The 15,605-nt window shown below is 30.2% G+C and overlaps 1 protein-coding gene across 1 annotated transcript; it reads left to right on the forward strand.

Moving 5' to 3' along the window:
* Positions 1–11,390: 11,390 nt before the first annotated feature.
* Positions 11,391–14,463, forward strand: LOC145053500 (putative glucose-6-phosphate 1-epimerase). Its single transcript, XM_079001553.1, has 9 exons — positions 11,391–11,637; positions 12,212–12,286; positions 12,439–12,495; positions 12,583–12,743; positions 12,850–12,990; positions 13,082–13,184; positions 13,268–13,367; positions 13,928–14,193; positions 14,270–14,463. The coding sequence occupies exons 1-8, from the start codon at positions 11,527–11,529 to the stop codon at positions 14,098–14,100; spliced, it is 921 nt and encodes a 306-aa protein (XP_078857679.1). The 5' UTR covers positions 11,391–11,526; the 3' UTR covers positions 14,101–14,193; positions 14,270–14,463.
* Positions 14,464–15,605: the final 1,142 nt, after the last annotated feature.

Genomic DNA, 15,605 nt, shown 5'->3' on the forward strand with positions numbered 1-15,605 from the left:
CGTTCTAGCATTAGATTTCGCAATTTCGAGTTACAACTTCAAAAATTCGTAACTTTCGCGTACGACCTCCATTTTTTACGTTCTTTATATCCACGCAAAGGTGGGAACGTACTCTACAACTTTCGTTAAGACTTTGTCGGCTAATTTTGGCTCGATTTTAAATTTTATATTATTAAGGGGCCGGGACACGATTGGTCCGTTAAATCCTCATAACTTCTTCATCCGACATCCGTTTTCGCCCATCTTTTTCTCGTTACGCTACTCTCAACGAGATCTTCGATTCTCGTTTAGGTCGTGTCGGCTAAAAACCGCTCGATCTAATATTCGAATTTCAGGCTGTACACTGCTATTCCGAAACTTCGAAAAATCATAACTTCTTCATACGAAGTCAGATTTGGGCGTTCATTTTATCGATGTTCTTAGTTTAACATATTCTACGACTTTTGTTTAGATCACTAAGGCTAAATCTCTCTCTATCGTAAATTCACTATTTACGCTCTCCGGTATCGTGTCGGTTCTGTCGCGAAACTTCGACGAGTCATAACTTATTCGTTATAACTCGGATTTCGGCGTTCCTTATATGCACGGAAACCTTGAGACATATTCTACAACTTTACGTAGAGATATCGTGCTTATTTCACACTTTAATTTTGACGCTCATTTTTATTCTTTATTAATTATACATTTATAATTAAATTATAAGCACATAAATACACATAATTCACATAATACTCAAATATTTCATCTTTATTACTTCAAAAAGAGTTACAAGAGTTGACCTAAACTATTACATTGACAAAAATACTTAGTCCCGAAACCCGGGCGTTACAACAAAGAACATGTTCTATAATTTCAAAAAAAATAATCAAAACTGTTTTTTATTCGAATGGTGTACACGATGGAAGTAAGCATTTCTCCGATTTATATTCAAGTTCGAAAATTATAAACATACATGTTCGAAATAATAGAAAGACAAAAAAGGAACACGTTATAAAATAATATAACTACCTTTTGGGATATGTTCGAAATTTCAGGAAGAACACTTTCGATTTTTTTAGTAAGAACATATTTGGAACTTTAGAGCATGTTCGAAAATTTAGACCATGTTCATAAATCTTAGGTAAGAACATGATATAAAATTTGAGTTTTTACATGTTATTAATTGTTACAAAATAACTAGAAGATGTAATTCGTTATTATAAAAGTATTAGGTAACAATATGTTATTAATTTTAGTCTTTAAGTTTTCCTTGTTCGGGCGATCATCAAACCAAGAGAAGGCATTGCTTAGGTATCCATGTCTATCACATGAAACCTTTAGTGATCATGACTACCACCAAGAACAAGAGTAGAACTTAGAGAGGAGAGGAGTTGTCGTTGATATTCTTTGCTCCAATTTTGGTGTTGTCATGACATTTGGAGAAAGATTTCTTGTTATTCATTGACTTAGGGGGTGTTTGGATAAATAGTTTTTAGCTTATTAGCTTATTGCGTTGGAAATAAACACTTTTTTAAAATGTGTTTGTATTAACTTATTACGGTGGGAATAAACAATAAGCAATAAGCATCTTAAGTGTTTGACAAACAAAACAACTTATATGAGTAAAATGACCAATAAGCAATAAGCATTCTCCCTCCCCCCCCCCCCCCCCCCCCCCCCCCAATTGCTTATTAAAATCAGCTTATTTAGCTTATTCCTATTGCAATAAGCTGATTTTTAAAGACTCCTATCTAAACACTTAAATTTGCTTATTGCGGTGGGATTAAGCAAATACAAATAATAAACCTATTTTTTCCCTATCCAAACACCCCGTTAATGCTGAGTCTACTTGTTATTATTGTATGGATTATGAGATGAAGGTGAACATGTGTTGAAGACTAGTCTTTTATGTGAATGGTCATCGACCAAGATGTAGCAATTCATTCCGAGTCCTTTTTAACAATGATCTAGATTTATAGAAAAAATTTATGATGAAACTTTATTTTAAATAAAATTATGAGATTATTACATTTAATAGCATATGATAGTTATATGTAATCGATGTGTTATTTGGCAATAGATTCCTTAAATTATATGGAATGATTGTAAAATATTAGAAATTACAAAAAAACATAATAAACTATTTAAACTAATGTGTACATATCACAATGCGAAATGAATGTATACACTTTTCAACGGATTCCCTATAAAAACGATGGTCGCTTTAATAGAAATTCCTTCGAAACTCCAAGAATGAATAACTACTTCTTAAACATTAACAACGACATTTTCACTGGAGTTTCCATCGAAACAAGTAGTGGATAAAAATTTGTAATCTTTGTTAATCTTGTTATCTATTATACCATCAACAAGGTTCATGCAAGTTCACTAGTTATTTCTTGAACTTTTTTCCATCTTGCAACTGCTAACCAAATCATAGGTAAGAACCGACCCGTGAGGTTCTATTTAGGACAACTCTATTAAGATGAATTTTCAATTGTTTGCAAGGAAGTTATTTCGGTGTTCCGAGTCAAATTCACGTAACTCCCTCGTCGTCGACTACTTTACTCGATGCATTTGGAATGTGCATTTGAGATCACTATGAGAGAGTATGTTAGATCTACACAATTATTTCTATTTTTGTGGGTTTAATAGTACACCTATTGTTTTAATACATTTGGAAAATTTGTGAGTGAGGCATATCTTTCACACATGACTTTAGGAGCTCTTTGACTTTGGATCTATGATGTTATCAAATTCCATTTAGCTATTAAGTTGGATACATGCGGTTAGGAATAGAGGTATAATGGTATTGATGTTTTAGTTAAGTTGGTTTTTAGTTTTTTTCGTAAGCGGGTTGTTGTTCACTCCATGAGTTTAGCACTAGGCCTTTCGCCCAAGGCGCACTTACACTATCCACTACTACATGGTCTATAATCAAACAATACATGCAAACAAATGAGTCTTTTACTCATATTTCTTATTGAATGCCTGTCTATTAGGTGTCTAGTTAAGTATACAATGTTATGTTATCTTAGGCCTGTCGAAAAAACCCGAAACCCGTTCTATCCACCCGACCCGTTTCGAATTCGGGTAGAATGGGTCGGGTAGAACGGGTAATGTGTATGAACATTCGGGTAATAGGTTAACCCGATAATAATATAGGTCGGGTTTTAGGTATGAATATTTATTTTCGGGTATACCCGAATACCCGAATTCATTTTTTAAATAATACCAAATATACAATGCAGTCACATACGCACACTTCAAATAAAACAAAATCTTTCGTTTCCTTCTTATGAACGACGACTCGACAGTCGACGCAAACTTGCAAAAGGAATACAACGTTGAAGCTGAAATCCTGAACCGTCATCACAATTCTCAGTTTCTCACTATCGCACGGAATATAATTAAAAAAGTACATAACATATATAATGATTTGTATTGTTATTATATATGTACTTGTTAATTGTATGAAGTATTTTTCTACCCAATTCTTTATTAAACCAACCAACATGTAATATATATATATATATATATATATATATATATATATATATATAAGTGTCATTTAAGAAATTTTCGGGTATACCCGATAATTACCCGACCCGACCTCAAACCCGAATACCCGAAACCCGAATTACAATATAGGTCTGGTATCGAGTATTATTTTCTTAAGGAAATACCCGTTTTACCCGAAACCCAAAAATTTTACCCGTTCGACACCCCTAACTGTTATCTAGTGCTTCACTCTCCTAGGAAGTTTGAAATATTCTTTTGTAATGTAATAATTGGATACTTCACATTTTTTGGACATTGAAATTTTTTGTAAACTTTTTTTTTTTGGATGTTTATTACATTCATTTCCACTAAAATCTTCCATTGCTCAATAATATCATTAAAGTTTTCAGTTTCAAAGTTCAAACAATGCTTGCAAGCTCCTCTAAGACTGGAGAGTATGAGAGAGATGTTTCCCTCATTTTTTTGTGGGTCATAACATCATTTTCCTCACTTTTCTTTCTTTCTCTTAAAACCCAAAGAATAGGTGAGAAGAACTTCATTCGCCATTTTTTTTATTATTTTATAAATAAAATTAATTGATTTTTATGATTTATAATTTTTAGATTAAAAATAACCAAAAAATTTAATTAAAATGAAAATGCATTTCATTAATTAAAATAATGATTACAGTAAAACTAAAATTTAAAAAACTAGAAAATTAAAAAAAAACACACACACAAAATACAAATCAAACAAACCAACAACTGTTTGGGTTTGGGTTTGGGGTTGGGGTTGAGGTTGATTTGACGATGGTTGATCCGGAAACATAACAAATGTTGAAAACATTTACGGCGAAACATTTAGAACTTGGATCGGGTAATATTGTCCAACATTTTGGTATTGAAATTGTAGTGGAGATTGAATAGGAGCATCGGGTTGGAGGCGATAAACTCCTTGTGGTGATGAATCGATAGCAAAAATGTTTCCAGAAAGGATGTTTAAACTCGAACCATGACTTTTTTTTCCTTCGATCGGAAGTTGGGGTTTGATTGTCGGGATTCATTTTTTTTAGAAGAAAATAGAGAGAATAGAGGGTTTGTTTGAATGTTGTTTGATGGTAAATAGTTGTGTATTTATAGGTGTTTAAAAAGAAAAAAAAAACAAAAAAAATTGGTGTTAAATGCATTTAGCCGCTGCTAAAAAAATTATTTTTTTTACCATTAATCAACAGCTCATTCACAAAAAAATAGAAAAAAAGAAAAAAGAAAAAAAAAATGCTCCAGCCAATCACTGACGGAGAGAGAACGTGGGAAAGCCTCCCCTCACCCGTTCCCGCGCCACCCTTCCCCGTACCGACGGTGCGGTAGGAAGCTTCCCGCGGGTCTTCCCTGCAACCATTCCGCCCGGCCTAATCTAGTATACTTATAAAGAAATCATTTTTTCTTTCACCTCATTTATTTGAAACTCTCATGACTTTTCAATTTCTTAGCAATAATAATATAAATAAGTTAAATAATGTTCTATAAACAAGAAAAAATGTTTTATTACAATGTCTTCATCCCACATCGATAGTGAGAGTAAACAATAGACCGTTTCTTTTTCTATAAATAGGAAAAGTTGTAAAATGTTTCAAAGGGACCAAACCATGAGAACTTCTTTATGCCTACATTTGTAGGATTTTGAGGGTATTATTTGGTGAGATTGTCTATATTGGCAAGTGTCCAGTTAAGTTTTAAAATTCCGAAAATGGTTTTGAACCGAATTTTTTCAGGTTCAAACCATGTTTCAGTAGAAAAAAAGTTATATAGTTTGATATATTGAGTTGAATCGAAGCTGAATCAATTTGGACCGATAAATGAATCATTTTCGTTTCACCACATACAATTGAAACTCCCATGAATTTTCAAATTATTTCTAATAATATTATAAATAAGTTACATAATGTTATATAAATATAAAAAAAACATCTACCTAAACCAAAAATTATAACTGTTTGAAAAATCACTTTGATTCAAAAGCACGAAATACATACAAACCGGGTTTCACTAGAAAAAAGTTATGTAGTTTGGTATATTGAGTTGAATCGCTCCGAGTTTGATTAATTTAGACCAATAAATGAAACATTTTTCTTTCACAACATACATTTGAAACTCCCATGATTTTTCAAATTGTTGCCAATGATCTTATAAATAAGTTACATAATGTTATATAAATATAAAAAAAAAACATTAACCTAAACATAAAATTATAATTTTTTATAAAATCTCTCTAATTCAAAAGCACGAAATATATACTCGATTATATTTTATAAATGAATTCATTTTATAGTGAACTTTTGAATCATGAAAATACATATAAACAAACTTTCTATATTAAGTACCTAACTAAATTTATGCTTTTAGAATTTATCAAAAAGTTATTCAATAAAAACTTACATTTTTGGATAGAAACTTACGAGATTATAGAAAAATGCAACTAATGAATAATAAAGAAAGTGTAAACAAGAGAAATGATGTTTTATTAAATAAGTGAAATAATGTTTTATAAACAAGAAAGTGTGTTTTATTATAATGTCTTCATCCCACATCGATGGTAAGAGTAAACAAGAGAACGTTTCCTCTTCTATAAATAGGAAAGATTGTGAAAAGTTTGAAAGGGATCAAACCATGGGAATTTCCTTACGCATAGCTTTTTAGGATGTTGAGGGTATTTTTTTGTGATATTGTCTTTATTGGAAACTGCCCAGTTAAGTTTTAGAATTCTGAAAATGATTTTGAACATGATTTTTTCAGGTTCAAACCGAGTTTCAATTGAAAAAACGTTATGTAGTTAGGTATATTGAGTTGAATCGGTATGAGTTTAATCAATTTGGACCGATAAAGGAAACATTTTTCTTTCACCACATACACTTGAAACTCCCATGATTTTTTCAAATTGTTCATAATAATATTATAAATAAGTTACCTAAACATAAAATTAATAATTATTTGAGAATTGAATTTGATTAAAAAACAGGAAATATATACAAACCGAGTTTCAGTAAAAAAACGTTATGTAGTTTGGTATATTGAGTTGAATCGGTCCAAATTTGATTTGGACCGATAAATGAAGCATTTTCCTTTCACCACATACATTTGAAAATCTCATGATTATTCAGATTGTTTCTAATAATATTATAAATAAGTTACATAATGTTATATAAATAAAAAAATCTACCTAAATATAAAATTATAATTGTTTGAAAAATTCAAAAGCACGAAATATATACTCGATTATATTTTATAAATGAATTAATTTTATAATGACCTTTTGAATCATGAAACTAAATATAAACAAACTTTTTCTTTGGTGAGATTGTCTTTGTTGACAAGTGACCAATTAAACTTTAGAATTTCGAAAATTATTTTGGACTGGATTTTTAGATTTGGATCGAGTTTGATTAATATCTAAGTGTATTTTGGCGGAGTTAGGCAAACTCGCTTCCATTGGAGGCTGAGTTTAAGTAACATCCCAAGTATTTGGTTGTGTTAGCCAACTTTTACAACCCTATATGTAATACAATTTTAAGTTATAACCTTAGAAAAGACGTCGCTATTATCATATATTCTACATAATTATAGTAATATTTATGATACAAAAAAATTTTAATTTACTATTTAAGATAAAAAGATGTCTAAATTATCATATGTTGTACATAATAATAATAATATTTAAGATATATAAAAAGTTGACTTTGTTATCGTATGTTCTACATAATGATAATATTTAATATAAACATTTTAATTTAATATGAAATTATTATTTAATAGATACTAATGATTTATTTATTTTTAAAAAATTTATAATTTTTTTCTATTTTAACCATATAACTTTGTATATGCATAACAACTTCAAGTTCCAACTTTATCTCTTATGATATAGTTTAACATAATGATAATATTAAAAATCATTTTTTATATTTGTTATGAAATTATTATTTAATTGTTAATAATAATTTAGTTATTTTTAATTTAAAATACTTTTTTTCCTATTCTGCACAATGCGCGGAAACTCGCCTAGTTAGGGTAAAAACCAAGCATATTAAATTGTTTGATTGGATGAATTATCCAATACATTGGATAATACAACTAAAAGGTTGTCAAAGAATGAAGATACTTTTATTGCACATAGGGACCATCTCGATTTTTATTGAAGACATGAAAAAATAGATTGACGAAGCCAGACAAACGTGTTGGGACCTTCTTATAAATTTCCACCATCTCAAAGTAACAAGAAAGACAGAGAGATTGATGAATATATACATTTTATCCAAAACAATATATTTAAAGAGATAATTGATGAATATAAAATATCTTTTATGACCTTATCTTAAAGATAACTAACATTTTCCGCAAGATGTTTGTTTAAGCCACTCACATGAAACCACATGTTAGGTCGACCCAACTATATTCCACTACATTATACAAACAAACATTCCATCCATTGTCTTATATGATGAACTTTTTCTATAAGTCCTAAATCATAAACATCAATTTCATATAATTCATATGATTTCACAAACTATTTTACAAAATATAAACTAATTCATAGATTAAGCAATTTCACGAATTCCAATTTTAGTTATTTTGCAATCGGGCATTCACCATTTTATTCGTTCCATGAGTAAACATCCCTATTCTAATAATATAATAGTTTTATTTTCCTTTTGACATGTGTCACCATATTAGACCTCATAATTAATGTATATTTTATTTTTCTTTTGCCATGTATCACACTATCATATCTCCTAATTAATGTATGCCACTTATCAACCTATTGATTATTCGTTTCGAATTTTAAAATTTAAATTTCTACTCTAATTACATTAAATTAATAATATTAGAATAAAAATTAAAATAAAATTAATACAAATTATAAAGTGATATAACTATACATATTTATTTAAATCAATGATTATAATTTTATATAACTAAAAAAATCTCTTAATTAATAATTTATTTAAAATAAGTGATCAATAATTTTGAATTTTTTACTATTAAAATTTAATTAATTTTGTAACTGTGGTTTCCACGGGTTATAAACTAGTTAACATTATATAATCCCTTTTAAACCGTAGCAAATGTCATAATTCCAATTTTGGTCGTTGTAAGTTTTAATATGCATAAATTATACTTCAGGTTTTTATAGTTTATAACTTTGTGAAATGATTGAATTACACTTTTTGTTCCTATGGTATTTATGTATTAATTACAGATTTGGATACTATTATAGTTGTTCTTTTTTCTATTTTTTTATTTTTTTTATTTTTTATTTATTTATTTATTATTATTATTATTATTATTATTATTATTATTATTATTATTTTGCATTAGTTATATTTTTGTTATGGTATTTATGTATTAATTAAAAATTTGGATATTACTATATTTTTTATTGGGTTAGTTATATTTTTGTTAACTGAATTATACTTTACTAGTATTTATGTTTTAATTATAGTTTTAGTCTTATTGCGTTAATTACATTTTTGGTGTCTATATTTTTAATTTAAGAAAATGACTCATTACATTTTTGGTCAAAATTGTTTAATTACAAATTTTGTTCTATAGTATTAATTTACATTGACATTTTTTTTTGTCTTTGTACTTTATGATTTAAGAAGTAAGTGAATTATATTTCTGGTCCGTATATTTTTTTGTGTACCGATCATAGTTTTGGTCCTATAGATTTGTTCATAAAAGAACAAATTCCATAAAGCCCTCATGTTTACAATTTTTGTCTGTTTTTTCCTAAGTCGTTTTTTGTGTCCATAATAATTCATATTTGTACTGTTTTTTCATTTAAACTTTTTTAACCGATTTTGCTCTCAATAGTTGGTCACCATGAACAAGTTAGATGCTAGGTAAGCCTTTTTCCCTCCACGTCTCCTTTATAAGCTTCCATCCCTTATAAATTAATGAATTTGTGAAGGTAATTCCATCCCAAAACTGAATCGTTGATGTTCTTCGCGTTATTCGTGCAGTGAAGCCATTCACTTTTCATGATCTTCACTGCTGATCTTCATTGAAGATACATATGTATACATATATGTTCACTTTCCTTTCTTCCCTGAAATCTCCGACAACCTTTTGTAGTCCTTAATATTTGTAAAAGTTAATGATTCAATCGCAAATCGAATGGAATCTTCCTCATCCTAAAGAACCAAACGAGAAATCCAAAAAGGGAAATGATTAAAAGCAAACCCACACTGATTCCACCGCCTATGAAAACCTACTTATTTGAGGAGCCACCACAGGGGCTAGGCGCTACTGGGTTTATCTATAGATCTGGTAGAAACAAAGAATCGACCCCCCCCCCCCCCCTCTTTCAATTGATATTAGGTATGGTGGTGCGACAATGATGACGATGTATATGATGTAAGAAATGGGAATGGATGACGATGGTTGTGTTCGTCAGGGATAGGAGGGGGTGACAGTAGCTAATGGTGGTGCTGAAGATGGGAGGGTATGGCGGTGACTAACAGTCGTAGGAGTATGTTAACGATGGTGTCGGAGATGAGAGGGGATAGTGGTGAATGCGGGGAGTGTCGAAGACAGTGTTGAATATGGCAACCGATGGGGTTGAAAGTGGTGGTGGCTACCTCTTTAAGATGAATGTGGTTAAGAAGGTAATGCGGTCTTAAGGTTGTGATTGTTGTATAATGTAGAAATAATTAGAAGATAATGGGTATTGAGTTATATAATAAAGTTCAACAAGATATTCACAAAATTTCTAGCTTAGCGGAAAGAGGCTTGATTGTTGTGCTGGTGGTCACTGGTTCAAAACTTGCTCATCTCATTTTCTTTTCACTATAAGCATTTTATTTTTAATTAAAGTAAAACATGTTAATGTGTAATGCCACGTCAGCCTCACACGATCACCGCAACATGACGTTCCATGTGAAAGGTGTTACCAGTTTGAGCTGCAAAAAGGTTAATATGACAAAAACTTGGCAAATGTGATGCATTAATGGACACAAAAACGCAAAAAGGTTAATATGACAAAAACTTGGCAAATGTGATGCATTAATGGACACAAAAACTACTTAATGTAAAATCGACAACAAATTGTAAACTTGAGGGCTTTTATGATATTGAATACAAATTGTAAACTTAAGGGCTTTTATGATATTGAATGAGTATCTTTGGTTGTATAGTTTTTATTGGTAAAATTTAGTTTTGGTCCCTTGTGTTTGCGTTGTTGGCCCATTTAGGTCTTTATTTTGAAACTTTTATAAGAAAGCTAAATTATAGTTTTGATCCTTATGGTTTGCAATGATATCTACTTTAAGTCCATGCTTTGAAATTTTCATATGATGGTCACTATGGTTGGAAAAAATTACATGCATGGTCTAAAGATGTTATCGTCAAATCTTCTTTGTTAAATGTTCTAAAATAAGAATTTTACCTACATTTTTGTGTTTGTTATAGTATTATTTATTATTTGTTTTATTAAATAGACCAACTCTGTTTTTATTTTTGTAATTATTTTATGTGGATATATCTCAAATATATAAATTACACATTTTGTATTGGTTTATTCAGTCGAAATATATGATAAACCCCGCCACGTAGACATCCCTTAGTTTTCAATTAAATAGTATAAGTTACTATGAAATATGACTAATGTGACATCTAAACTTCGAAAAGTTACAATTTTAGTAAAGTTGAAAAGGAACCTTTAATTAAAAATGAAAAAGTAATTTTGAACATGGACTTAAATGGACAAAGTTCTTTTGTTAAAGACTAAAAATGAAAAAATTAACTTTCAAAGGACTAAACCTGTATATTTTGAAAGTAGTCTTAGGAATAATTGATGTAGTTCACTCATTTGTTTTTATCCAGAAAGCAGACGTTACGGCGTCATGATATCACATTACCATCAACACAAAGAGCAAACCACACAGTTTCTGGAGAAAAAATGGCGCTACATGCAGAGATTTAGACACAGTGTTGTTGTTCGTTAGTGCGAAGGATAAAATTTGCAGTAGGTTATGGAAGTTGATGATTGATGAACGAGATGTCGACCTCAGACTTCGAACGAAAACCGATTGAGGTCATTAAAGCCATCAACGGCCTCGAAAAGGTTGTGCTCCGTGAAATCTACGGTAGTCGTGTTGAGGTCAGTAAGTTAATTTCATCTTCTTGCTCCGATTTGTCTATTTTACTGTACTTCAGGGTTTTGCGCGAAGGAGCTGTTTATGGATTTGATCTTACTCGTAATAACAACAGTCCAGATCTGCAGACTATAGATTACGTTGAATCAGTTCAAAATTTTGTGGTTTTCTATGATTTAAATACAGCGATTCATGACAATTTATTGCTTTTTTCGAGGATTTTATCTAACTATGGTGTAATTGATGTGTGTTTTATACTACGTATCCCTGGTAATGTGAAATTGAGCTATGATAATCGAGTTTAATGCTTTATATAGTTAAAACTGTAAATTGTTATTTGAAAATCATGTAGATTTGTGATAGATAACTTGAGCTTTCCCTTCTAATTGTAGTTTTATACAAAATTAGCTCTATGTATGTATAATTGTTCTTTCTTATGTTTTAGAATGATTATGGATGCTGGATTTAGCTATATATTATCAGTTGGATTAATTGTTCTCCTATCGATGTTCTTATAACTTTCTTTATAGTTGCTAACTTTGCGTCTTCATTCCTCTTTTTCTTCTTTCTATCCTGTAGGTATATTTGTATGGGGCCCATGTGACATCTTGGAAAAATGAGAATGGAGAAGAGTTGCTGTTTGTCAGTAGTAAGGTGTCAAGTCTGCCAAATAGTATAACACTTATTTCTTTTTGACTTAAAAGCATACAATACAACATGTCTTAATGGGTTAAGTCAGACCTCACTTTTACAAAATTACCCTTGTGTTTGCTTCTCCCTTTTAACTAAATATCTTCTCTCTGCAGGCGATCTTCAAGCCTCCAAAGCCTATACGTGGGGGGATTCCTATATGTTTCCCTCAAGTGAGTGACTCCTTGTGTTTTGTTGCTATTTCTTGCATTTAGTTCTTTCTCCTAATCTTGGAAACTTGATTATTTTTCTTGATGCAGTTCTCAAATCTAGGCCCTCTTGAAGCACATGGATTTGCTAGAAACAGATTATGGACATTTGATGATGATCCACCTCCTTTTCCAACTGATGCCACCAATAAAGTTTTTACTGATTTGATTCTTAGGCCTACTAAAGAGGATTTGAAAATATGGCCCCACAGGTACTTACTTCTTCTATTCAACTTTCTTTAATGCAAGAAAACTTTCCTTTTAAATAATATCTTTTATCTTCTTCTTCTTTAAAAAAAAAAAAAAAAAAAAAAAAAGCTTTGAGTATCGGTTGAGGATTGCTTTGGGACCTGGAACAAACTTGATGTTGACTTCACGTATCAGAAATACAAACACTGATGGAAAGCCATTCACATTCACATTTGCATATCATACATATTTTTCTGTTTCTGATATAAGGTACACCTTTCTTCTCTTATTAAACATAAAGTTAATTAGAAATATAAATTATATTATAATTTATAATTATAATAATAATACATAAATACAGTGAAGTTCGTGTGGAAGGATTGGAAACTTTGGATTACCTTGACAACTGTCAAAAAAGAGAACGCTTCACAGAACAAGGAGACTCAATAACATTTGAATCAGAAGTAACTTTTTCTTATTCCTTAAACCTCAATCTTCATTACTTAACCTAACCATGGCCCATGGGTATTTTCGTCTTTGTAACCAGGTTGACAAGATCTACCTCAGCACACCAACTAAAATTGCAGTTATGGATCATGAAAAGAAACGAACATTTGTCATCCGCAAAGACGGACTTCCAGATGCTGGTCAGATTATTATTTTATTTCCATATTTTATATAATTAAATTAAATGATGTTATAATTAATTATTAATTACCCCAATATACATAAAAATAAGCCCCTATATTTTCACCTTTTTTTTCCGTTTAACCGAAAATATCGGTCAATTAAAGCCATCCGTTTTTAAAAGAAATTTCCACTGCAACCCTTGATTTCGAGTTTAGCATGTGTTAAACCGACATGACTTCTCATTTACATGGGTGACATCATCTTTACTCTATGAAATACCATCTTGTTTCCTGAAATGGGTTCTAAGTCATTTCAGAAAGTTAGATGGTATTTCGTAGAGGAAAGATGATGATGATGTCATGCATGTAAATGAGAAGTCATGTGAGTTTTAACACCTGCTAAACTGGAAATAAGGGGTCACAGTGGAAATTTCTTTTATAAATGGATGTCTTTCATCGACTGAAATAAAATAGTGGTTGAACGAAAAAAGGTAAAAATATAGTGGCTTATTTTTTATGTTTCCTTTATTTTATTAATTATAAACCTTTTTTAAAATAAAAATAAAAAAAATGTGTAGTGGTGTGGAATCCATGGGATAAAAAGTCAAAGGCTATAGTTGACTTTGGAGATGAGGAGTATAAATATATGCTGTGTGTGGAGGCTGCAGCGGTTGAAAAACCGGTGACATTAAAACCGGGTGAGGAATGGAGAGGAAGGCAAGAACTTTCGATTGTCAGCAAGAAGCTTTGAATCTTAAAAAAAAAAAAAAAAAAAGAATTCAGTGGTTGAAGAAAAATATAGGCCTATGTATCATGGATTATATGGCCTATGTGTTATGTACAGGTATGTTGTGCATTACATACATACATACATAGAATACATGCATGATACATTCATACATACACGTGTCTTGTTTCAGGTTTTGTATTGCATTATGTGGTTTTAATGGGAAAAACAGGTAAAGCTTCTATATTTAGACCATGGGTTATGATGCAAGTTGGCATATATATATGTTTGTTATACATATTCAATTAAATGTATATTGAATGGGTGGTTAAATATTATACTTTGGACACTTTATTGAATTTAAGATTATATATTGTCCTTGGGGAATGTAAACATAGTAATATTTATTTGTTGTTCTATATATATATATATATATATATATATATATATATATATATATATATATATATATATATATATATTAAAGTTATCAATTATGAATGTTTAACAACTGAGTCGTTAGAGTTAACGACATGACGATTAAACTTACAAGGAAAACAAACCTAAAAGATGAGTGATGGAAGAAACAAGCTCCTGGATCTACAAAAACCACAAGGATTATTTATGTAATTTAGTCTTGAATTATTGTCCTTAAATGTAATATTTGATAAATAATAATATAAAATTTTCCAAAAAAGTAGGAAAATTAATTAAACTAACCACAATGTAAAGTGTATTTAAAGAAAATAAATATTGTTTTTTTTTGGCAAAATAGCCACCGATTCTGGAATGAACACAAAAACTATTTTCCTGACAAAAGAAAATTACATTTCAGAATAACATTACGGACTCCAAACTAAAATTTCGAAAAAAAACTATGGAATTTCAAGAAAAATGTCGAAATCCGATGAACAATTTTGGAATTTTAAAAAAAATCGTTTTCTTAATAAAACATAACAAAAAGTTAAAAAAACATAGTAAATGAAAACTATATACAATATTAGGATTTAAAATGAGAAATTTGATTGAAAAACATCACATTATACACTTGGAAATGAATATTTTAGACATAAATAGAGAAATTTTCTTAAAAAAAAATTGCAAAGAAGGAAAATGATCTTTAAAATTTGATGAATAATCCGGAATAAGACATTCACAAGTAAGTAGTTATTTTCAAAAACTGATTTTTTTTAAATATCTCATTTAAAATGGTTAGAGCGACGGGTGTGGGCAACACCTGGCGTTATTTGACGTGGCCGCGTCCATAACGGCGCCATAATGCGGAAACACCGCCCCAACCTCCCGTTATGGGGCGTAACGCCAAGACGCGTTACCATGGTAATAGATGGTAACGCCATTTTTTCAACCGTCGCATTATCTTTTCAATTGAAAAACGGTAATATTACCGTTTAAAAACGGTGAATTGTAAAAAAAATTACTAATTAATTTTTGTAAACTATATCAATACATATATACCTCATTTTACACTTCTATTTCTCTATATCTATCTCTATTTTTTTTATCATTCA

The sequence above is a fragment of the Lactuca serriola genome, chromosome 5, assembly GCF_051521515.1.
Source record: "Lactuca serriola cultivar US96UC23 chromosome 5, Lser_US96UC23_V15, whole genome shotgun sequence".
In the NCBI taxonomy this organism is placed as follows: Eukaryota; Viridiplantae; Streptophyta; class Magnoliopsida; order Asterales; family Asteraceae; genus Lactuca; species Lactuca serriola.

Coding starts and splice junctions, on each gene's coding strand:
- LOC145053500 (XM_079001553.1), top strand. CDS start 11,527: ATGAACGAGATGTCGACCTCAGACTTCGAACGAAAACCGATTGAGGTC. Junction 11,638..12,211: donor TCTACGGTAGTCGTGTTGAG/GTCAGTAAGTTA, acceptor TCTATCCTGTAG/GTATATTTGTATGGGGCCCA. Junction 12,287..12,438: donor TGCTGTTTGTCAGTAGTAAG/GTGTCAAGTCTG, acceptor TTCTCTCTGCAG/GCGATCTTCAAGCCTCCAAA.